This window comes from Petaurus breviceps, unplaced genomic scaffold (genome assembly GCF_028583685.1).
Source record: "Petaurus breviceps papuanus isolate PSGF00001 unplaced genomic scaffold, PetGlider_PUasm1.0 188, whole genome shotgun sequence".
In the NCBI taxonomy this organism is placed as follows: Eukaryota; Metazoa; Chordata; class Mammalia; order Diprotodontia; family Petauridae; genus Petaurus; species Petaurus breviceps.
The window spans coordinates 4,698,250-4,723,557 of record NW_027185804.1 but is presented as its reverse complement, the minus strand read 5'-3'; the positions used below and the strand labels follow the sequence as shown (position 1 = coordinate 4,723,557).

The window sequence follows — 25,308 nt, the reverse complement described above, 5'->3', positions numbered from 1 at the left end:
GGGAAGCGCGGCCCAAAGGCCTCGGGGCGGCATTCGGAGTCCCACGGCGGCTGCGGCTCCGGCTCCGGCCCGGGCTCCCCCCCGGGGCTCGAGCCCTCTCGCCCGCTCGCCCTCGCGCCCTCCCCGGCGGGCGGGCGGCCGGCCCCCGGGGCCTGGGGGGGGGGGGGGGGGAGGGCGCGAGAGCGGCCCGCGGACGAGGAGGGAGTCCCACGGAGCTGCACCCGCCGCTGGGAGTTATTAATAAACTCCGCTTCTGCCTCAGGCCGCCGCCCTCTGCGCCCGGCCCCCAGGGCCCAGCTCCGGAGCCGGGGGCCCGGGGCCGGAGCCCTAGCCGGCGCCGCTGCGCTGAGGGCGGCGGCCGGGTGGAGAATAATGCACACTGGGTAAAAACACATTTATATACGAACCTCCGAGAAAATTTTCCAACAATTCCTTCGTCCGACCACCATGCACCAGGACAGGAAACAGCCGCCCCGGCCCCAGGGCCCCGCAACACGCATAGAGCCCCCGAGGCCCGCCCCTGGACTCCATTGGGTCATCGCCCCGTCATTCACAGGGCCGCTAGTGATTGCCATTGGCCAAAACCCCTAGGACCGGGAAGAAGGCGGCCTCTTCTGTGCCCTTCCCCGTGACGTAGATACTGCCAGACTTGGGCGCTTGCCGCCTAGTGGCTGGCTAAGGGTGAGGAACACAGACTCCACAGGCTGATTGGCTAGGAGAGCCGTCTGTTCCCGTCAGACTACACCTCTCCGGAGTGTGAATTATGCCGGTTCTGGGGCCTCAGCGGGAGGCGCCATTTTGTAGCGAGGGAGAGTGGCTGGCACTTGAGATTAGCGGGGAAGGGTGAAGCGGCGGCGGGCGCCATTTTCCCCGTGGACTTGCCGGCAGCGGCTTCTCCGCCTCCCGGGGGCCGAGCCCTCGGGGCCCGCGCTCTGGCGAAGATGGCGCCGGGCCGAGCGGAGCGTTGAGAGGAGCTGGGAGTTGGGCCGGCCGCTCCCCGGAGCTCCCTGGGGGCTCTGGCCCGAGGCGAGCCTGGCTGAGTGGAGGCCGCTCCCTCCCCGCCGGCCCGTCTCCGCCTTTCTCGGAGCGCGAGCCCCGGCCCGGGACCGCCTGCCTCCGGAGACTAGCGGTGGGTGACCCTCGCGAGGCGACCCCGCCGGGGCAGCGACTCGGAGGGAGGAGGGCCCGGCTGGAGGGCTTTCCTTCCCCGGGGGCCCGGCAGGATGGGGGCAGCGGGGTGGGCCTGGTTTGCTGGGAGGTAGCAGCCGGAGAAGCGTGACTGTACACATACACGCCGGCCCCGGGTGGGATGGGGAGAAATAATAGTAATTAATCATAATCAGCAATAGCCGAGGTCTGTAGACTCGTAGGGGGCTTTACCTGAGTTACTTCACTCGCGGCCCCTGTGAGGTAGGCCGGTGAACGAATGAATGAATGAATTCAGCATTGATTAAGCGCTTACTAGATGCAAAGCACTCCTAAGTACTGGGAATACTAATAGAGCTCCCAGGCTACGGGAGGAGACCACGCTTAGGCAGGGCTTCAGCTCGGGGTCAGTTGAAGAGGTCCCTTGGTGATGCCTCCTCGTTAATGTCATTTCCCCTGACAAAATCGCGTCCGTCTCTGATGTTATTGATGGCATTATACCCGCTCTGTGGTGCAAGGGCACGCTGGGAGCCGCAACCTGAGCCTCCATTTGCTATTTTGCAAAAAAATAAATAAATAAACATAGATACTTGACCTTCCTACTCAACGGGATGGTTATTAGGAAAATGCTTTAGGAGCATTGAAAAGAGTAATGTTTTCTATTGAGAGCTCCAGAGAAAGTAAAGGTGTCTGAATTCTTGGGGCACTTTTTTGTGTGTGTGGGGGGGTGAGGTCTTTGTGAATTTTTAGGAGGGTGTAGAAAGGAGACTATTATGGGAATTCACAAAAGAAAGCAAAAATGTCAGAGTTCTTTGTGAACTTTTAGGAGGGTGTAGAAAGAGGACTATTAGGAGAATTCACAAAAGAAAGCAAGTGTCTGAGTTCTTTGGGTACTTTTAATGAGGTATAGGATAGGAAGTGTACTATTATGAGAATTCACAAGAGGCTCTGAGAGAGTAGGGACTTTCTGTAGATTTTATTTTTATTTCTATAGAATTTTAACATCTACAAGCCCTTTCCTTACAACTCTTGTGAGGTAGGTTGTACCTTGTTTGTCCTTATTTTACAGAGAAGGAAACAGTTGCTAAAGAGGTCTTGTTAATCACCTAGGGTGACACAGAAAGTTTTTTTTCTTTTTTTTTATATTTTTAAGCAATCGGGGTTAAGTAACTTGCTCCAGGTTACACGGCCAGTTATATCTGGGTGTGGTGCTGAGTGTCTGAGCCCGGGATTTGATCTCCAGGTTGTCCCAACACTGGAGCCGGTACTCTTTACTCGCTGAGCCACCTGGCCGCCCCTAAGCAATTGGGGTTAAGTAACTTGCTCAAGGTTACACGGCCAGGTGTTTCTGGGTGGGTGCTAAGTGTCTGAGCCCGGGATTCGATCTCCAGGTCTTCTCAACGCTGGAGCCGGTGCTCTTACTTGCTGTGCTACCTGGCCGCCCCATGACACAGAAAGTTTTAAATCCAAGTTTCCCATAGTTGAGTCCATCAGGGTGGGGGTACTTTGAGGATAAGGGAAGGTTGCTTTGGAACTGGACCTTGAGAATGTAGGCTTCCAGCTGATGAAAGTTATCCAGGCACTGGAAATTGGGCATGGCCAGAGGATAGAGAACAACAGAACATCAGAGACTGAGCAGTCTTAACTTCACCTAAAGGGCTTGTGAAGGGGGGTTGTAAAATGTGGTACTTGCCCTTCAGAAACAACTTGGAACATTAATACAGTTGTAAAAGAGTACAGCTTACAAAACCCTTTCTGACATGTGATCCCCTGCCAGTTGATAATACTGTTTCCATACTAAGACATCATGTAGCACTTTGCCCTTGATAACTTTTATATTATATGCATATATTAAAGCCTGTGTTAGGCTGTAAGCTCCATGAGGGCAGGGACTTTTCTCTTTCTCAGTGCCTCTAATAGCCTACACAGGCGCTTGACAAAGATGTTTGATGTTAAATTGTTGAATGTCTTAAACCTCAAAGTTGGTGGAAGGAAGGATTATTTTAAAGGTCTTCACTTTCATTGGTGAGGACCCCACAAATGGCTCTCCACATTTCAGGAGCAATTATTGGTTAAAAAAAAGTCTTGTGGTGGCTGACATTTTGTTGATTGGGAAGCTGTTTTGCTCTTAAGGAAATAAACTCCAAGGTTAAGTAACTTACCTAAAGTCACTTAACAGTTGCTATGGGGCCAGAACTGGAACCTGGAACAGGATCTTAAATCTAAGAAGCCCAGAATCCAAAGAGACCGTACAAGCCTTTGAATCCCACCCAAACATCAATCAATGAGCTCTTACACCAGTGGAGTCATTGTCTCCACCAAAAACTACAGGCATGCAAGCCCCTACCAGTGTTGGGCACTGTACCAAAAACTGAAAGAAAGGCAGGAGACAGTCTCTGCCCTCCAGGAGCTCAGTCGAACAATGACAGCCACTTAATCTTCTGTTAACTACTCAGTTTCTTCCTGGATCACTCTATTCAGATATTGAAAGGATCAATATCTTAATCATTCTCCATTAAAATTTGGGCAGGACACCGACCAATCACTTAACTGGACTAGTGGTATTCACTTGTAATCCCAGTTTCTGGATCTTTAGAGAAATATACTTACTAATATTTTTTATTTAGTTAAAACAGGTTTTTAATATGGTTCTGCAGTAGATGGTATGGTTTACATTAAATAGCATGGATTTGTCCTTCAAAAAAATTATCAATTTTATGGCTTTCTCCAGCAACATTTTGTAAGCTAGACTCCTGCAGAGGTTAGAAGTGCAAGGGATTCTGGAAGGTAAATAAAGCTAGAAGAGAACTGGTAAGAAAGGTCCAAATGAGGGAAGAAAGGAGTGAAGCAATGTGATTGATGAAAAATAATGCCATTGTGGTTAAAATGAGAAAGAATCCAAGTTCCAGGAGTGGAGTAGCTTTGAGTAATAAGGACATTTAGGATTTATATATGCCAACAGGTACCTGAATATTTAGAGGAATGTTACTTTGCTGTGACTTCAAGTAAGTCACAAGCTTTCTAGTACTATTAATTGCTGACTGTTCCAGGAGAAAAGTTATCTGGGACATGTCCTGGTTTGTTAGCCTTCAGACTGCATTCCACAGTAGAGAAAAAGCCATTTTCTTAGATGAGAGGCTCACCTTTTTTCCACTGAGACAAAAAGCATTAAATTACCTGCACAAGAAGAAACTGGCTTTTTAAAGAAGCCCAGAGATGGTACACTGGAGCTTCATTTTTTTAGGCAAATCAGGCATAACATGTATATACTTCATGATGTACTTAGTCCTCTACACTGTGTTGTGTAGAATGTTTAAGAATCCACAGCTCACTGTACTGAGAAGTTCTTACTGGAATGTCTGCTCTTGCAGAACAAGGACATCTTTGTGTCCCCAGAGACCAACTTTGTTGGGAAGAGAAGACAACACAAGAAGCAATTAGAGAACCATGTAAGGAGTTAGGTTCTGTCAAAAAGACTTTAAGTGATGCAGGAATTAAAAACAAGGGAAATAATCGTTGTACCTGTGGAGGTTTGGGAGCATGTATGGAGATGATGGGACTTGGAAGTAAGGAGAGGGTAAGTAGTGGAGTTCTGGAAGGCCATGTGCATCTTGGCTGTTTATCACCCTTTTACCTACTGGTAGTGGATAGGATACCTAATGCATGAGTTCCTCAAGGAATTGAACATCTCAGACTATAAAGATCATACCTTTTGAAAGCCCTTCATTCTTGTAAGATCTAAATATTCTCAGTCTCTTCAACAGTAAGACATTTTAAGTCTTTCTATAGCCCCACAGCGCCCCTGTTGCTCTTCCTGGAAACATACTCCAGGTAGGGGGTGGGTGTGTGGGTGTGTGTGTGTGTGTGTGTAAAATTTGTGAATTATGTGCATTTACCTGATATGTGCACTATAAGACAGATTTTAAAAGAATTTTTAAAATAAGTTGTGAATATCAATGGTGTAAAAGGCTTTTTATTCACCAAGTTATTATTACAATAATATTTTTAGTGAGAACAAGGTGATTGCCTCATTAGTTTTGAAATCTCATTTTAATACTATAATGCATTGATTCAGGTCTTTTTTTTTTTTTCTTTTTGGAGGGCAAATGGGGTTGTGACTTGCCCAAAGCCACACGGCTAATAAGTGTGTCAGGTATCTGGGGCTGGATTTGAACTCAGGTCCTCCTGACTCCAGAGCCGGTGCTCTATTCACTGTGCCACCTAGCTGCCCCATCTTATTAAAAAATTTTAATGACTGTCATAGCTGAAAAAAGATCGCACAAAAATATCAACTGGATGGAGCCAGCCTCTCACCTCTGGGTAGCTGGAGCAAGAGAGAACAGGCTAGAGACAGGAGAGTCAGGAATCAAACAAGTTAAATTTCAAAGTGAGGGAAAAGGCTTGCAAGTAAAGAGGTAGATTAGACCCCTGAGCAGAGGTACTAGGGGGACCGGGGGACCTGAGGCTGTGTGGGGAGATCTTAGTACTTAAAACCTATGGTTACGCAGTGAGCTGTAGCCCTGACAGTGACAGGTAACAGCAAGTTAGACATTTGATTCATAGCAGGACTTCATGACTGGAATGGGGCACTTGTCCAAGCTCAGAGAGCACCTGGTGCTGGTCAGAGCAGTACATTACACGACTTTTGCCAGAGGGTGAGTGTACAGGATTGTTCTTATGCCAAACTCCGGGCACAACTTACTTGCTGGGCCTTAGGTATGGAAAACAGGGTGTCTCCTAATATCCAACCTCAGTTATCTTTCCTGTCTCTGATCTTCACCTTTTCCTTATAGGTTGCTTTCCAGTTCTGCCTTGTAACATTCCTGTCTCCTTCATCCTTAGAAAAACTCACAAGACTCCACCATCTCAGCCATTGTTCTATATTTCTCTTCCCTTTCTCAAAATCCTAGAAAAAGTTAACCTGTATTTCCTTTCATTTCCACCCCTTTTCAATCTGGTTTAAGACATCATTTAACTGAAATTGCTCTCCAGTGTTACAGATTACCTCTTAATTGCCATGTCGTATGGCCTTTTTTCATTCTTCATCCTCAGTCACTGCTGTATTTGACAGTTTACTGTCTACCTTCTGATGAACACTCTGTGCACTGGTGACACTACTTTCTTCTGCCTACTTTTTAGTCTCCATCATCCATATCTCATAATTTCATATCTGGAATGTTCCCCAAGACTCTGACCTAAGGCTTCTCTACATATATTCTTGATGACCTCATCAACACCCATGGAGAGGTTTAATTAGCTAGCATCTATATAGAGGTGACTTGTGGATTTACATATCCAGATCTTAATAGCCTCTTTCCCAAGTCGCAGTTGCACATTTCAACTGGATATCCCAGAGACATAGAACACGGCCAGAACAGAATCGACATTTCTCAATAGCCATCTTCCAAACCTCACTTTCTTTCGGAGGCAACATCATTCTTCCATAGTATCCTTGGCATTTTCCTGGACTCTTTACTTTCCCTTATTTCCACATATCCAGTCCTTGGAAATTCTCTACTTCATCTTTCCCATCCCATCCCTTCTCTCTGTTCACAAAGTACAACCTTCATTCCTTCCTTTGTCACCATTAGCAAAGGTGATTAAATGGGATCATTTGGCCTTTGCTTTAATCCATCCTCAACTTGGCATGCTTGCCAAAGTGATTTTCCTTAACACAGATTTAGTTAAGTCACTCAATAAAATCTGTTGATCTCTAGGATCAAATAAACTCTAGCTTTTTAACACCCTTCTCAGCTGACCCCCACCTGAACTTTCCCACCTTACTGTACATTATTCCTTCTCAAATGCTCTGAAGTCCTGCTAAACTGGCTTCTCCTCTATCCTTCCCATGGTACATACATCTTGCCTGCCTTTGTATTGGCCATCCCCCTTTCCCAGAATGTACTTCCTCCCCTCTGTCTCTTAGACAAAATCATAGTGCCACCATCTATGCTTGTCTTCCCCCCAATAGACTGTAAGCTCCTTGAGAATAAGAATTGTTTCTGTTCTGGATTGTTCCCCAATAAATGCTTCCTGGTTGATCTGTAGTTCTATGTGGGAAAAGTACATTATTGACTATGCTTATAAATCTTGGCATTCAATTTTCCAGTTCATGTACCAGTATGTAAAGGTTCTTAAGTAAAATGTGCCTAATAAAGTTGCATTTTACTTGCTATCACTTATTATATACTAATTGTGTTATGTTTTGAACAAATGGTTCAAAACCTATCGAAGCTTCACTTGGAAGTTTTGTTGTTGTTGTTGTTGTTGTTTTTAACAAGCTAGGACATTGTAAAGTTAAAACATAAAAATAGAGATTTTTATAGGTGACGTTTTTGTCAATAAAAGCTACATTTTAAAAGTCTTACCAATTATGCTTTGCCTCATACCATAGGTAATATCACCAGTGCAGAGGATACATTTAGGGTGAGTTTTGTCAGCACTTATGAATATAAATTCATGTTAAAATAAGCTACTTGACAATTTCGATTTTTTTTTGGCCAACTTCTTGTAAGTTATGATCGTTTTACCAAAATATGATTGACAAAAAACTGCGAGTAGAATTATCAGCTCTACTCTTTTCTCTTTCGCTTGTATTCAGTTATTAGTATTTTCTTTAATTTGTAACTTTTTGTATGAATCTTTTAAAGCCAGTTGTCTATTTTGTAATTGTTAGTTAAAACTTGATAATGTCCTTAAATCAGCTGGGCACATGTACACTTAGTATGTCTCCTTTGAGCTTCACAGCAGCCTTATGATGCAGGTGCTACTAACCCCATTTACAGAGGGGGAGATCAAGGTTAAGGGTTAAGAAGGGTTAAGTTACTTCCCCAGGGTCACACAGCTAATTAGCATCTGAAGTAGGGATCCAACTCAATTTTTCCTGAGTCAGTTGCTCTATTTGAATACACTGACCTGCCTGAGGGAATTCCTGCTCATGTAAGATGTGACCATCCAGCATAGTGATGAGTGATGGCTCCCTCTAAGTTCAGCAGGAATTCCGATCTTATCTAACACCAGAAAACCTGCAATAGCATTTAGAAAGAATTCAAGGTCTCAGGCTTAATTGGAGTGAGAGTTGTAGAAGTTTATTGTTATGCTTCTAGGAGAAGCAGGCAAGTGGCCTTTAGGGGACCTGCGAGTGAGAGGGGTACATGCTTTTACTTTTAAAGAGTAGAGCTGCCATTCAGGGCAGACCAGGTGGACGGAAGGGACCTCAGCACATAGGTAAAGGTTAGAGCTGACTGAGAGGAACTTGTGACTTTAGTGCATAGTTTAGATGAGATTTGGGACAGATCTGAGGAGACTTGAAGAGATTAAGAACAAAGGAGTCACAAGGTGTTGCCTAGGCAGAGTGCAGTTAGGGGGAAGGGGCAGAGTTTGAGGCTGGGAAAGGGATTTTGCAGATTACAATTTTACAATATAAATTGCAGTTACAATTGTACAAACTGGTTTTACAAATTGGTTTAGACCCAGGTACCCCATCAATAGAGGTACCAGTGTCAATCTGTATGCTAAGTATTGCTCAGTTTTTCTTGTTTTAAGTAAAATATATATATATGCTAGGTGGCACAGTAAGCAAAGCACTGGCCCTGAAGTCAGGAGCACCTGAGTTCAAATGTGGCCCAAGACACTTGACAATTTGTAGCTGTGTGATGTTGAGACAACCCCAATTCCCCTGCCTCCCCCTGTCCCCACCCTCCCCCCAAAAATATAAATTTAAGTATTTTCCTCAGGGGATGGTCTTAATATAAACCTCACATTTGAAATTACTTTGGTCAAAAGCAGACTTGCCCCTTGTATCATGTAATTCCTCCCACCCCAACTACCTGTGATCTGATCCTTTCCCAGTGACTCTAGTTAGTCCTAATTTCTCTCCAGATGTCAGTTACCTAATGGCTTTTCAAACAAATGAAAACTGATCACCTACCTTTCCAGTCTTCTTAGATTTCGCCCTACTGACACTGGACTCCTTGCTTTTCTTCACCCCTACTCCTGATTCTATACATTTTTATTGATTCCCCACCATGCCTGAAATTCTCATCTCTTTATCTCCTGACTTCCTTCAAGCTGCAATTAAAGCTCCACTTTCTTCTCTTCACCTTTCCTGATTTCTCTCTCTCTTTTTTTTTTTAAAGCAATAGGGGTTAAGTAACTTGCTCAAGGTTACACGGCCAGTTATTTCTGGGTGGGTGCTAAGTGTCTGAGCCTGGGATTCGATCTTCAGGTCTTCTCCACACTGGAGCCGGTGCTCTTACTCGCTATGCTACCTGGCCGCCCCTAACCTCCATATATCTTACCGTGTTTCCCGGATAATAAGACACTGCCTTATATTTTTTTGGACAGAAAAACACCAGAGGGCTTATTTTAATGAACATTGACAGCAATTTTAATAAACAGGTAAATGTGAACAAAAAAAATGTACCTTTATTCAATAAGCAAATCACTGGGGAAGAACAGGATGACGCGCTCACTGCTGCAGCTCTGATTGGATGCAGCTTGGAGCGCGGCGTGCGTTTCATGGGGGGGGGACGGTGCATACAGAGGGTACCGTAATGTAGCGTGTAGCGCAGGGGATCACCTTCACTACAGTAGCAATCTCAATAGGGCTTATTTTAGAGGAATCTTACACAGTAAGGGAAGGCTTATTTTCGGGATAGGTCTTATTATCAGGGAAACACGGTATGTTCTTTCCCTGCCCTACCCATTAGATTCTGAGCTTGACAGCAAGAAATCATTTTTTGCCTTTCTTTGTATTGCCAATTCTTCGAATGATATTTGCTCCAATTTTCACTGCTACCATTCTGCTTCAGTGGCTAAATCCGTATCCCACTCTTTCCCCAAAATTAAGTTGGGACAGCTTGGCCTAATGTCCCACGCACCCTGTACCTTGATCCTGTGTAGCTCTCATTTTTACTCCCCACATAAATTAGTAGCTCAAGCACGACTGGCCTCGTACCCTGTCCCCTGATCTGTGTTAAAACTCAGCCTTTTCCAACCTATTTAAATCTTTCAGTAACCTGCAGTTTTATAGGAAAGAGGGATGGTAATGAAGACTTACATAGGACCTACTTGTCTGACATGTATTTCTCATTTGATCCTCGCAACAATCCTTCAAGGTACATACTCATTACCCCACTTTACAGATGAGGAAATTTAAGTGATTTGCTCAGGGTCACCCACGCTAGTGTCCAAGACTGGATTTGAACTCATCTTCCTAACTCCTGGCCTGGTGCTGTATGCACTGTACCACCCTCCATAAACACAAACTATTGAGATGACTTCCTGTTCAACAGAAACTACAAGGAAAAAACTCAAGCAATTTTGAATAGGTTTAGCTCCATTTTTTGTAATTCAAACCACAATAAGTATCAAATGAATATGCACCTAACTTTAAAGTATCCCATCACAATTAAGAAAAGTTTGGATATGCGTATCTTAATTATGGCTAAAAGTAGACTTCTCAACTAGAAACAGAACATTAAAAAAATGTTACCTAGAACAAATAAGGGGGCACTGAGGTATAACATGGATAATTTTGATTACATTAAGTTTTTGTAAAAATTAAATGTAGCCAAGATCAGTAAAAACGCTGGGGAAAGGTTATCTCAAACTGTCAAATCTGTAAGAATGAATCTGCCCCTAAGGGGCAGCCAGGTGGCTCAGTGAGTAAGAGCACCGGCCCCAATGTGGGGGTGACCTGGGGATAGATTCCGAGCTCCGATACTTAGTACCACACCCAGAAATAACTAGCCATGTAACCTTGAGCAAGTTACTTAACCCCAGTTGCTTAATAAAAAAAAAAAATGGATCACCCCCAACTGGCAAATGGTAAGATTAACTAAAATGATAGAAGGGGAAAGTGACAAATGTTGGAAGGGAGGTGGAGAAATTGGGACCATAATAAATTGTTGTAGGATCTATGAACTGACTCAACCATTTGGAAAGATTTGAAATTATGCTCAAAAAAGTTGCTAAACAGCCTATATAACTCTTAAACCCAGCCATTATCGGATGTTTCCCAAGATGATTAGGGAAAAAGGAAAAGAACCTGTGTTTTAAAATATAGTTCTTTGTGGGGGGGTAAAGAACTGGAAATTGTGGGGATGCCCATTATATGGGGAATGGCTAAAAAATTGGGGCATATATGTGGAATACTACACTTATAAGAAATTACAACCAGGATGATCTCAGAAAAATCTGCAAAGACACAAATTAACAGCAAAATAAGCAGAACCAAGAAAACACCGTATATAGTAAAAACTTTTGAGTCAACAGATAATATAAATACCCAAATTAACTACAAAGGTCCTATGAAGGAAGATAGTAACTGAATCCAAAGAAAGAACTGACATATTTAGATGGCCATTTGAGAGGGTGAGAGGAGAAAAAAGCTACACAATTTTCTAGTATATTTAAAATATTAAGTTGCACATGACAGATCTGCAGTTTTAGGTGCAATCTCTTTTTTTTCCATTATTACATTTTTTTATGAAAATGCTTGTTTTATTTAAGTTCAGAATAAAAATAAAGAATGGGGGTAAAAAAATATATTACCCAGGAGGAAAGTGGTCAAAGAATATGAACATACAATTTTCAAAAGAATACAAATAAAAGCCATATTGTAGATAGCATTAAGAATTGATCTAATTTCCATCAGGATTGACAGATGACAAGCAAAGAGTTATGTAGGTTGTGGGAGAAGCAGGCACACTAATGCACTGTTGGGAATAATGCTGGAAAAGTCACTGTACATACCCTTATACCCAGCCATACCATTAGGAGGCATTCACCAAAGTTAGGTCATACACAGAGGGAAAGTTCCTAAGTACTGAAGCCACCACAGCAGCACTTTTTGTGGTGACAAACACCTGGAAAGATGGGTTTGGGAAAAAGCTGGCATAGGAATGCAATAATTGCAACAACAAATGGGTATGTGTGTGAACTGAGGAAGAGTGAAATAAAAATAATTCACACACTGACTTGGAAAGAAAATTTGAAAACCGAGAGACAACTTTGATGACTGACTGGGGGACTGAAGATGACAACAGGGTACATGCGTCCTTCAACTCAGCAGAGAGGAGAGTCAGAAACATAGGTGTGGAGTGAGGTATACATTTAGACATTGGCAACATTGTTTTTTTTTAATTCAGTTTTATTGTATACTCCTCTATGCCCGGCCCAAAGAGAAGGCAAGAAAAATAAAACCCATTACAAGTATGTATACACATGCAAAACAAATTTCTGTGTTAGCCATGTTCCAAGAAAAGTAGAAAATATGCTTCAATCTGTACCCATGAGTCTATCAGTTCTCTTTCAAGAGTCATTATTTTTGTACTTATTTGTTGTGAGGGAAAGTTGGGGTAATGAAATCATGTAATGCTTCAAATAAGATTTGCAAAGCACTAAGTTCTTTGAAACTCACTACCCTGTGAAATACCTATCAACTGAGAGATTAAATTGTCACAACGCAAGTACATATATGATGGAGAATTTGACTTTTTCTGCTGTGTCACTAGATACATTCATTTAGAATTGAAACTATTCTTAAATGAAATGGCACTTCATGGAAAAAGATGTTTTTTCTATTCAGTTACCACCTTTCATTACTACATTTTACCCAGGATCATAGATTTCATGACTTCAAGAGGCCATCTACTCTTAACACCTTCTATTTTCAGAAGAGTGAAGTTGGGGACACTGATGTTATGACAAAGCCATTGTTTGCCCCCTTGCCTACCACATTGCTTCTAAAAGGTTTTCTTCCCCATTGAGTCAAGGATGACTTGTTAATAGACGGGTCTATCTTACTCTGGTAAAAAGCCTGCATTCCTCTGATGAGATAAAAGCCTCTCTCTGATGCTGGTTGATTGTGGGTAAGACAACTAGAATAATCTAATTTCAAGTCATTCTTCTCTTTTGCTGGAACCTATCAGAATTTGTGTTCAGTCAGAAATCAGGAATGCCTACACAATAGAATGAGGCACTGGAAATCCTTAGGCTGTATCCTGGGTTCAAGTAAACTTTAAGAATTTAATTCACACCTAACACTGTCTTTTTGGAAGAAACAGAATGTTAACAACTGAAATAGAATGAAAAGGTTTGTGATTATGAGCAGACAGAACAAGCTTAAGTTCAAGGGAGACATTATAAGAACTACTTGGGTTATTTAAATTCCCCTCCAAGGATAATAATGGGACTGGCCTTAGGGAATGTCAGCCTTTGATGTGGGTTGGCTTAACCTGGCAAGTGAAGTTCTGTGGCAAGGGTAGAAGCCAGAATTCACCAGGTTTATCAACAAAGAGTCAGGATTTTTTTTCTCCAAACTTTTAATAACTATTTAAATGAACAGACCAACAAATGTTTACATAATCCATTTTTCTGTATCTTCCTGAGAACACGATTATCTGTTTTACCCTCAATATTAAATACAATTTTGCCAATGCCTTTTCTTCATGCTTGCTCCAATGGGTGGCCAGCACATGAAGCTCCAAAGAGCCATGCCTAGGCCTACAGTTGGCCACCATTGCTCTAGGGTTCTGGTCTTCATTAGGTGAGCATAAAAGCCACCATCTTGATAACTTGAGAATAGCAGCCAACATTTTATATATAACCTGTAGAGAAACAAATTTATTTCTTTTATTTAGTACTAGGAATATACATTTCTACAAAATGGATGACTTTTGTTCCCAAGGATGTATGAGTGGTGTATTTGACTGAACATTTAACATCATCCAAGATAAAAATGTCAAGCCTCTACATTTTTAGTACATCCATTTAAAAAAAAAGGAAATAACAATAAAACTGTTATTCCACCTATTAGTAGTTTTTAAGAAAACCAGGATCAAACTTTTTAAAAACATGGCGATATGGATACAAGGCATATAAACTAATGATAATTAGTTATACTTAAGAATGAAGTTTTCCTTGAAGTATGTCTACTCACTCAGTAAGACACTGGAGGTCATCACTATTTTACAATAAAGTCTTAGTAAATTGCCAAATAATGTCTCTTCCTATTTATTTCCTAAACAGTCCTTAAGAAGAGGATTATATTGTATTTTAAGTTCACTTTAGTGTTGAAAAACTACCCTGAATTTAACAATAAAGCCTCAGTCTTTGCTTCCCAACTTCTCACACAACACCCATTTATTTCTTCAAATTAAAAAGTACCTTAGCAAAAGAGAACTTTAATACTGACATGAAAATCATAAACCTTTATTAGATGGCCTTTTCCAATGACAGATTAGTAATGTGAAAATTAAAATTATCGATTTATTTAATAATGAAGTCTAAAATAGGAAGCCAAAAATAGAATATTTGGAAATCTAGGGGAGGAGTTTTGAAGGGATGGGAATAAGAGGTGGCTTTTCTATAACCCCATTCAAGTATTTTCACTCCTATATATAACACCAAAAACATAGAACTGTTTCAGGTTTTATTTTAACTATTATAGGTCCATGACAGATTTAAGCACCCGGATGATGCTATCAGATTCACATAAGGATAGCTAACTATACAAATTGATGAGAAATAAATTTTAGGCGGTGGCATAGTGACACGTGATCTCAACATTAAGAGAAAACATATAAATCAGTATCAACCATACTGATTTTTAGATGGCCAGCTGAGTCTTGTACCCAGGGCACAGAACTAGAAGGTCAAATGCCCAAATACAAGTAATAGGACTTAGAGATAACCTTCTGACAACCTATATACAAGGATAAACGTTTTTAACTGCTTGCCCTTCAAGAAAACCACATATTCTGAAAAGCAGACTTAATTATTAACATACAAGAATACACAAAGACATACCATTTTTCTGAAGTTTTGCATTTTGAGTATCAATATGTGCAGGCTTCATTGTTACATTTGTAATCAATTCTCTAGACTGTTTGAGACCCAACAGCATTTAAATTAAATAGCTTAGAATCCAATAATACAACACTTTGATACATGTTACTGTGTGTATGTGTGTGTGTATGTATGATATATAAAAACAACCCAAATCAACAACGACTAACTAGACAAATATTTAAGATCAATGATCATTGCAAGATAAGAAACTAAGGATTTCTTTTAGGTGTCAATAGGTTGAGGGATGGCAAACCAACCTCTATGCACCATCTTGCTGCTGGCTTGTTTTTGGGAGTGGTATCAATAGTGGTCCCAGAGAGAGCTGTGCCTACTGACTGATTTAAAAGACAAAGATACTGTGATAGGCACAGAGACACACGTGGTGGTATAAATGAAAAAAAAAAAAAAGAAAAAAAGGAAATCAAGCACTTAGCACTATCACCAGGTGCAGGGGAAAAATTAAGTCAATATAACAGAAGTTTTAAAAACTTAGAAAAAAACCGCATCAGATCAAGCCATATCAGCCGAATTAAGTTCTTTTAATAGATTGCATATATAGATGTTCATCCACACACTTCAATCAACTCTTTTAAGAGCAGAACTTAGGTCCAATTTACATGCTTCAGAGAAGATAACCTTTCTCATTTTTACATTAAGGTCTTATATCCAAATTTCCACTTGTACATTGAGAGCCTTAAGAAAAAACAAAGGACACAGAGGGTGTTGCCATTTTTTAGCAGCAATGAAGTATCACTAACCCCTTTTTACATACCGAATTCAAGTCACTGTCAGAGGTGAGTGCACCACAGTCACCAGGTACAAAACTGCTAGTTCATTTTTAAATTAATAACTTGAAATTACCCTAGCCCCCCGCCCCATTACATCCCTTCTTTTTATAAACAGCAAACATTTTGCTATTTTACACATAGGCTAGCAGGCTTGTTTCAATATGAAAGTGCTAATTCATTTACAGATTTGTATCAGTTATGTAGTGCTACAATAAGTGTCCAATAATCTATAGAGGAACAATCTTTGATAAATGGAAATGATGAAGATTAAGTAAGGCTATCAGATTACCTTATTTACATTAAAAGAATAAAGACCCAATGGGGGAGGGAATGGGAAAGGGAAACTGGGCAAAATATTCATCAGTGTAAAAATTACCTCTACCTTTGAGCTTGTACTGTAAATGAGACATTTTAAATAGTCCTGCAGCCCATGCCTATATTTTCCTCAGAAAAAGAAAAGCTGCCTTATGACATCCCCTCGCTTGTTTACAGATCTCCACAGTGTGTCATTTGAAGCTCCAAAGTCAGGTTCTTTTCTTCCAAAAAAAAAAAGAAAAAAAAAAAAGGAAACAACCCTCCCACCCCCAAACAAAACAAAAACCGCCCAGCCCTCCCCCCACCCCAACCAATACCCCTCTGGTTTACTTTCCAGTGCCAGGTTGCATGATCAGGTCCCACTTGCTGGGTTTTCTGTCCACCAATCTATTGATCAATTAGTTTAGAGTGAGCTGTAGAGAACACAAACCAGTTCTGGAACCACTACTGGGAGGAACACAAGCTCTTTACTACAATCACACGGTAGCAGAAAGAAAGGTATAATTCAATTCATCCCAGGGGCTGGACCTCCAAAATTGAATGAACTTGGCACAACTGGAGCGTTGAATTTGTATCCTCCATGTTTCTCAATCATTTTGGATTCTGGAAGACAAAACATTTATTTCAGCTAGAATTTTTTTAAAGAAAGCATTCATTACAACATAAAGAGGCAAAATGGTATAATTATCTTTTGGGTGTATATATAGATACACAGTTCGACAACAGAATTCTTAGGTAAAGAATCCTTGGACTTAACAACTCTAAGCTTGTGACATGCATCTGCCATTACAAAAAAAGCGATTTACTCTAAGCCACTGTGGCATAATGGACAGAGCACTAGAGTGAAAAATCTTGGGCACAACATGCTGTCAACATATTAGAAGGCACAGTTTTCCAGAGCTAAGGCCTAGCAACCAAGTTGTGCCCTAAGTGTGGCATGAGAACAAGTACTGAGTACAGTAAGTACTGAGATTTCCCCACACTGCTTCAGGTCCCCAGCTCATAAGTCTAATCTGCCTCCTCCCTTGCAAGCCGTTTCTGCACTTAAAGTTGAAATTCTGTTAGATTCCTGACTCTCCTGTCTCTATCTGCTTTGTTTGGCTCGGGTCGCCCACAAGTTAGAGGCCAGTTCTGTTTTGTATGATAAAGCTTACTGTGTAACCTTGAACATGGCACACAATCTCTGGGACTCAGTTTCCTCATTATAAATAAAGAGGTTGTACTAAATTCTTATACACTTATTTCTATTGGTAATACTCTTCAAAACCTATTTTGGATTTTCTGGTTTTTGCTTGTTTTTATGAGCTGTCTTGTTTGGACTACAATGTCTGAACCCTTAAATCTTTCCTAATATGGAAAGGGTAAATATAGCACATAACCCCAATAAAAACCTCGAAGAGCAAATGGTGTGAAGGACAAAAACAACAAAAAAAACCAGGGTTTTTTCAACATTAGAAGATGACATAATTTCTGATAAAAATGGGGGACATATACCATTGTATGACCTCCCTGGCCTCAGTATCCTTACCTGGAGAAAGATCTAGTCCACTGTTGGTAAGATAAGTACTTGCAACTTGCAGTCTGTGCCTTTGCTTGTGGGATAGACTAAAATTCCTTCCCCACTTTCAGTTGTCTTCCAGATTATTAGCTAATATATCTTTACCAGCCAACTAATTTCTGGACCTATCCAGCCATGTCATTGTTGTGGGGAAACTCCCTTTCCAAATGTAGAATGGCCTTGAGGGGTGAGACAACTTGCTTAGGGTTGAGTGACTAGTAAAATGTTACAGGCATGACTGGAAACTGCCTTCCTGACTCTGGGCCCCATCATGACTGACGTTCATCCAATGCATTAACCACTGTAAACTGAGTAAGGAATTACATTATCAACTAGTTCAACTCAATTATGCAAAAGTTCAATTCAGTCAGTGTGGCATGCACAAGTAGTAGACATGTTCAGATATTTTCCAGTCGTGTCCACCTCTTCATGGCCCCATCTGGGGTTTTCTTGGCAGAGATAGAGTGGTTTGCCATTTCCTTCTCCAGCTCATTTTACACATGAGGAACTGAGGCAAACAGGAGGAAGTGACTTGCTCAGGGTCACACAGCTAGGAAGTGTCATATCTGAACTCAGAAGACGAGGCTTCCCCTGGGGCCCAGCGATCTGTGCATGATGGCACGAACTAGCCTCCCTGCTCTGGGAACACAAGAACAAAACCGAACAGTTCCTAGCCTCAAGAATGGCTAGGTGGCGCAATGAGTAGAGTGCTGGCCCTGGAGTCAGGAGGACCTGAGTTCGGGTCCGGCCTCAGGTACTTAACACACACAAACAAAATACTTAGCCCTGTGACCTTGGGCCAAGTTACTTAAACCCAATTGCCCTCCAAAAAGAAAAAAATGTGATAGATGTGATAAGAGTACTAGAATGGATGGGGTTATCAGAGCAGACTTCAGAGGAGCGGTCCGGCCCCTGAGCTCAGTTTTCAAGGAAGACAGGGATTCTGAAGGAATGAGGCAGAAGATGGGGGCATTGAAGGAGTTCAAGAAAGCTAACGTTGCAGTATGGCTGGAAATTGAGGCTTGGACAAAAGGAATAAAGTGAAATAAGTCTAGAAAGGCAAATAAGAGCACAACTGCACAGCTTTATGTATCAGGCAAAGCAGTTCCATCTGCAGTCAAAAATACATCATTAAAAAATTTTGAGTAGGGGCGGCCAGGTAGCCCAGTGAGTCAGAGCACAGGCTCCAATGTCGGGATGACCTGGGATCAAATCCAGGCTCAGATACTTAGCACCCACCCAGAAACACCTGGCCGTGTAACCTTGAGCAAGTTACTTAACCCTGATTGCTTAGGGGTGGCCAGGTGGCTCAGTGAGTAAGAGCACCGGCCCGCTCCAGTGTTGGGATGACCTGTGATCAAATCCGGGCTCAAATACTTAGCACCACACCCAGAAATAACTGGCTGTGTAACCTTGGGCAAGTTACTTAACCCCAATTGCTTTAATTAAAAAAAAAATTTTTGAGTAAGGCATTTTGAGAACTGTGTATCAGGAAAATGACCTCAGTAGCTGAACAGAAATGGGCTGATTGAAAAAAGCATCAGAAAAACCTTTTTCATAAGGATAGATTCGAGAAGAGAGGGAGAATGAACCCTGAGAAGGTTATTAAATAGCCTGACCTAAGGCTGTTAAATCTAGGGTGGTGGGAGTGAAAGCAGAAAAGCTGTAAGACAGAAGAGACACACGTGTAGGCATTGAGGGTGAAGCCATGGTTAAAAAAGTAGTAAGTGAGGAGGCACAGAGGTTAGGAAACCAAATGACATGTTGTGGGGATAATGAGTTTGATTTTCCTATGCAACACTGAGGAGACAGAGAGGAGACCATGACTAGAATGCAGGAGAGAATAGGAAAATAAATACAAATATGGGACTTATCACCACAGACATGCTTCTATGGAAACACAAGAAATATTTAAAGGAAAAAAATATAAACAAAGAAGAAAAAATCCAGGAGAGTCCTGGAGGACATCCAAAACAAGGGGGCAGGAGGTGAAGTGAGCCAACGTGACTCAAAGGCAAGGTCAAACAGGTGGGAGGAACCCAAGGGGGGTCAAGGAAGGCAATGGAACAAGAGCAGTGACTAAAAGTCGCAGGGGCCAAAGGTAACCACACAGAAGAGGCCTGATCGCCAAAGCCCTCGGGAGCAGCTGACTGCCAAGTAAGGGGTTTCAGAAGCCATAACTGGAAAGGTTGAGAAAACAGAGGTTCATGGTGTGGTGACTATAGGAATTCTCTGAGTTAAGTAAAGGTTTGAAGCCAGTGGGAAAAAATCAGTAGAGACTGAAGATGAAAGGAAATAACCAATAACTGGGCCAAGTGAAAGGGATGAACTTGGCAGGGAGGGCCTGCAATGCCTTCTTTCACAGACAGGAGGAAAGGAAGGATAAACTAGGTGAAAGATGCGAGGAACTGAGGTGAAGGAGAGGAGAAAAGGCTCCCAACCTGATGTGCTCTGTCATTTCAGTAAAACGAGTGAAAGCAATATTGAGAGAGAGGGGTAAGAAGGGTACTGATAAAGATTCTGAATAGCACAAATGGAAATAATTATAGCACTATCTACCATACAAGGTTTCTGTGAAAAAAAAAACACTTTCTAAAACTTGAAAGGTTACATGTGCATTTATATTATTATTATAATTATTACAGGATCAGATTACATGTTAATATTACAATTTTAATATATTTTCCTAAGATTCTACCAATCCACCTATACTTATGACTGAAAATTAATGTTTGCTTCCATATGATGGAGCTTGGCATCCTTTAGAGATATGAACAGAAAGCAATTTAGTGATTGTAAACTCAGTATATTCAACGTCTAATGAAATAATAGGGACAATTACTTCAACATTGTAACAGTAAACAGTGATAAATTACATTAACCATGTAGTCTGTAAGAAACAACACAAATATATTTGCAGCAGGTGGTTTTTCACTTCAAAAATATGCAAGATTATCTCGGGCACTCAAACAGGAATAAAGCATATGGAAGTACCATGGGCTGCTCGTCTCTGGTCGGCCAGAGTTGCTATGTCTTGTAACTGTTTTCTTTGTTCTTCATTAAGTCCATGAGTCAGAGCTTGATACCACACAGGGTTACGACTCTGAATAGCTTTTTAAAAAAGAAAGAAAAGAGAAAGAGAAAGAAAAATTTATCATCACAATCCATATCTAATAAGGTTTCAAAAGTATTGAGGTTGAAGTCATAGTGTTTGAAGCATTTTTGTTATTCTCTGGGAAATACCATAATTAAAAAAGAGATGACTCTTTTAGACCTCTTCATAGCTGAACCAAGTGCTTTGCATGTAGCAAACAGACTGATAAATCCTCACAACCACCCTAGATATAGGTACTCATCTCCGGGAAGCCTTCAAACATTAAGTTCTGAGCTATACAAGAGAACAATGGGAAAGAGTTCCATTTTGCCCCTCCTATATAACTCCTCTCATTCCTCCAGAAAAACATTTCAGGGGCGGCCAGGTGGCTCAGCGAGTTTCAAAGAAGAAAATAAAAAGAAAACCATGTTGGCCCATGTTCCCTAAAGTCACAGGACATACTGGTTTTTAGCATGTATTTCCTAAGCCTTCAGAACAACTGGTATTGTGTATAGAACAAGCCGGTTTATATTTCAGTCAAATACTTATGATTCAGCTGCTTCTACTCAAATGGAACAATTCTCAACCTGCTTGAACACCCACAGCGATGACATACAGCGCATTATATTTCACACAGCTAATAAAGGTCTTTTATATTGAGCCCAAATTTATCTAAGCATTAAATAAATACCTATTGCACTCTGGATAGTAAAAGAAAAATTTACATTTAAAACTAATTTTCACATTTATTCTGAGTTAGCCACCTGCCTATTTTCAGACAGACACCTGAGCCGTATCGGAATGACTCACTCTGAAATATAGCTTTGAATATCTGATACTCGTCCACGGGGTTCTCCTCATCATCGATGATTGTGGAATAGCCTTCCAAGGCAGTTTCTTCGGCATCATCCTCCTCCCACTCCTCATCGTCACCATCCTCTCCCGCCTGCTTAGCCAGAATCTCTAAGTATTCTTGCCCGTCCTCATCAATGTCATCTTCATCACTTCCAAGCTCTTCTGTCAAAGAATAGCAATGTTTTTACATGTGAGAAGATCATTTTAAATAACAAAATGACAACACATTCACAGGAATGTATATAATTAGTTCCACAACTTAAGAATTTCCAGGAAGAGTGTTCATGGCACCACTAATCGTTCTGAAAGCCCATTTTAGAAGCAGACTTATAAGCAGGTTATTAAGGACAACCTCAAAAGAAAATTTAAATCCTAATGTTGTTTAAAAACACACAATCAACTAACTGCTTAATAGCTTCTGCAGGTGATTTATCACTAGAAGGGACCTGAATGATCATCCAGTACATCCCCTGTTGTTTCTTCCCTCATTTTATATTTAAAAAAAAGAAAAAAAGGAAAGAAAGGTTCCACACCCACTGAGACAATAGAGTTACACTTCCTATAACTTCAAATTCAACTCTTTCCATATGATATTGTATATTACCTAGTACCTTCATGGTGCTTAGATATAAAGTACTACTGGAAACTAAAAATAACTATGCCAAAAGCTGACATTCAGATCATAATTATAGCATGTTGGGAGTGTTATATATGATTTAGTCTAAAATCATCTTTACAGATGAGGAAATTAGGGGTCAGAAGTGAGGGAGACAAACCTAACGTCACACAGATATTAACAAGAGCTCAGGAAGCAGTGTTTTCCGTAAGTATAGATATACAAAAAAACAGAAATAGCTTGCCGCAAATTTTTATTCCCAGGCCCAAAATTTCCAAACCACAAAAAGTCCTTCCTTCTAAAAACATTTAAATTTCCAAAAAATGACTTCTTCTCCATGACCTATTCCTTCTTCCCCCCAAATCACCACCTAACTCATTGTCACACTTCAGAAATTTCTACAATGACAAGGGATGGGGAGAACAAAACCTACCTCATCACTGAGGCTGTGACATTCACTGCATTAAAAAAGGACTGAGTTAAAGAAGACTAGTCAAGAGTTTTAAATAAAAACAAGGAAACTCAGTTCTAGGTCAACCCCCTCCATTTTATTCAATTTGAACCATGACTCCCTACTGTCCCTCCCCTATGTTGGCATTAAAATAGTCTTTTCCAAAATCCCAAACAGTCTTTTATCACCAACCAGGTCTCTACTACCAGGACATGTGTGCATCTAAGAGGCAGAAAAGTAGTACCCATGGTCCACTTGATTTACCTTTGCACGGCAGGTGTGCTGGAATGTTAGTATGGAGGAGGGTTGCTGAGAGAGGTTGTTACAACTAATCCAACCTGAAGAGAAATGCATTTAGTAAACACTCTGTTATCCGGCAATCGATGAATCAAAAATCTCAACTAGTGCTTCTGGCCTTTCTCAGGACAAGTACTATGGAAGGTCATGACCATGATGATCCTATGGCAATGGGTAGCTTTCAAGTGCCTCCTTAATGCCCAAGGAGATTCTTTCCCATGCAGGTGAACTCTCAGCTAACCAGATTATCTGATGAATGAGAAAACAACCAAACTCTAGTCTCCCCAACTATGCCAGATAAGAGAGAGTTTACTGTACATTTCATTTTTTTAAAACTGACTAGGTTATTTGTAACTGAATTTGTTTATTTCAATCCCCAGTGTCTAATTTTCATGGCAAAAATGTATTCTGGTTCCCAAAATGCTATAAAAATGTGCAGACCCTTTGACCCAGCAATACCACTTCTAAGGCTGTATCCCAAAAAGATAATAAAAATGGGAAGCGGACCAGTATGTACAAAAATATTTATAGCAGCTCTTTTTGTGGTGGCCTAGAACTGGAAATCAAGGGGATGGCCATCAATTGGGGAATGGCTAAACAAGTTGTGATATATGGATGTGACAGAATACTACAGTATTTTAAGAAATGAGGAGCAGACAGATTTCATAATAACCTAGAGAGACTTCTATAAACTGATACTGAGTGAGGAGAGCAGAATCAGGAGAACTTTGTACACAATTACAGACACATATCTGTGACTGTGGTAGACTGGGTACATCTCAGCAATGCAAGGTTCTGAGACAACTCCAAAGGACTCATGATGGAAAATGTTATCTACTTCTGAGAAAGATTGTGGAGCCTGAGTGCAGATTAAAGCAAACTACTTGCTCTCTCTCTCTTTTTTGTTTTGTTCCTTCTTTTTTATTATTCATTCCATTAGCTGTGATCCTTCTTTGTAACATGTCTAATGTTTAATGTGAAGTTATCAGTAGAACCTATTATCAGATTACTTTCTGGTGGGGGGGGGGGAAGCGGATTTGAAAAAAAAAAGAAAAAAGAAATTTTGTGTAACTGAATGTTGTAAATTAAAAGTTAATACATTTAAATATATATTCTGAGCCTAGCTCCTCAAAAAGTACTATATTGATCCAAATATAGACAATGTTTTCTCCAAAATCTAGAGCTTTACAAGCATTCATAAAAATGTTATTTATTACTCTTTTATCCGAACCTAATTTCTTCCCACCAGAGTGATTAAATATAAACCATTATAGACAAAAGTGATCTTGGAGAATATTTTGATCCACAAGATGGGGTTGGGGTCAGAGAGGATGCAGATGTTGCCCAAAGGTCCTAAGTGAGTCAGGTTCCTGACTTGTAACAGTCAGTAAACCTTTCCTCTATACACCAGGATAGATCACACAAAAATTTGACAGCGCCAAAATGGAGCCTGGGTCTTTTGATTCCCAACTCCTTCCCTGCTATAAGGTAAATATGGTGCAAGTTGGGGACTCCACCATTTCAATCCCCTTACCTGTTTCTTCATCATCATCAGCTTCATCATCTTCATCACTATCATTTTCATGCTCTGCATGACAAGCATATGCTCGTTTTAACCCATTAAATAAAAGAATAAAAGCTGGAAGAATTTGTCCCGAAACCTGATTTAAAACTTGCGGTATTTGTTCCAAGTCAATAAGAGCACACAAGCCTAGAACACACATCTTTCTATCGTGAAGCCTAAAAACAAAAAGAGAAGTTTAGTGGGAAAAAGGCATTCACAAAGTTTAGACGAGATGCAATTCTCCTTATTAAGTCACTTACCCCAAGAAACAATCAACATCATTAAGCCACTGTGTAATAAAGTGATTTGTAACAGGTTCAACGTTGTTGGGGAACCGAAGGTTTTCTAAGGTGTTGAGAAGCAGATGAGGATTATAGTAGAGAGCTGCAATGGCAACCTGAAGACACATTGTTCGGAGTTCACTTGTTTTGACCTCTCTGGTCAGTCTCTCCAATGCAGCTTCCACAAACAAGGGAATACACTGCAAAGCATTAAAAAGCAATGTTATTTCACAATGCCAGCAAGGACCATATCCAAACCAATTCCACATAATACTCTCCTGACCAAATTTTACTATAACAATGCAAAGCCCTGCTAGCTGCCTGAAACATATACTAGACAGTTTAATTCAGAAAGTAATTACCTGCCTTGTCTGTTCCCAATTAATATCAAAAGAATACCAGTATTCAAGGCAATGCTGAATAAGGACTTATCAGGCCTTTAAGTGGGATCCCCCCACATTCTAAGAGTTTCTAAAAGTTACTGTT

General features: G+C 40.9%; 2 protein-coding genes and 1 long non-coding RNA gene across 11 annotated transcripts in view; 1 reads left to right on the top strand and 2 right to left on the bottom strand.

Annotated features, from left to right (window-relative positions):
* The window catches only part of ZNF143 (zinc finger protein 143), a 50,018-nt gene extending 49,484 nt beyond the window's left edge, over positions 1-534 (bottom strand). For both annotated transcript variants that reach the window (XM_069091196.1, XM_069091199.1), the window contains exon 1: positions 408-534. The gene's annotated coding sequence lies outside the window, so the exon portion shown is untranslated. The remainder of the gene's footprint in view (positions 1-407) is intronic.
* LOC138163740 (uncharacterized) overlaps positions 1-25,308 on the top strand; it is a 255,265-nt gene that overhangs the window by 197,019 nt on the left and 32,938 nt on the right. The window contains exon 1 of one of the 8 annotated variants that reach the window (XR_011168910.1): positions 19,105-19,128. The exons of the other annotated variants lie outside the window; for them this stretch is intronic. This is a non-coding gene — a long non-coding RNA (uncharacterized lncRNA). Of the gene's footprint in view, positions 1-19,104; positions 19,129-25,308 lie in introns of those variants that run through there. 8 annotated transcript variants of the gene reach the window in all.
* The window catches only part of IPO7 (importin 7), a 63,691-nt gene continuing 52,953 nt past the window's right edge, over positions 14,571-25,308 (bottom strand). Inside the window, exons 21-25 of the mRNA XM_069091203.1 lie at positions 24,802-25,022; positions 24,512-24,717; positions 21,569-21,775; positions 20,659-20,775; positions 14,571-16,709 (exon numbers count right to left, since the gene is read on the bottom strand). Coding sequence (XP_068947304.1) covers positions 16,612-16,709; positions 20,659-20,775; positions 21,569-21,775; positions 24,512-24,717; positions 24,802-25,022 — 849 coding nt within the window. The 3' untranslated portion in view covers positions 14,571-16,611. The remainder of the gene's footprint in view (positions 16,710-20,658; positions 20,776-21,568; positions 21,776-24,511; positions 24,718-24,801; positions 25,023-25,308) is intronic.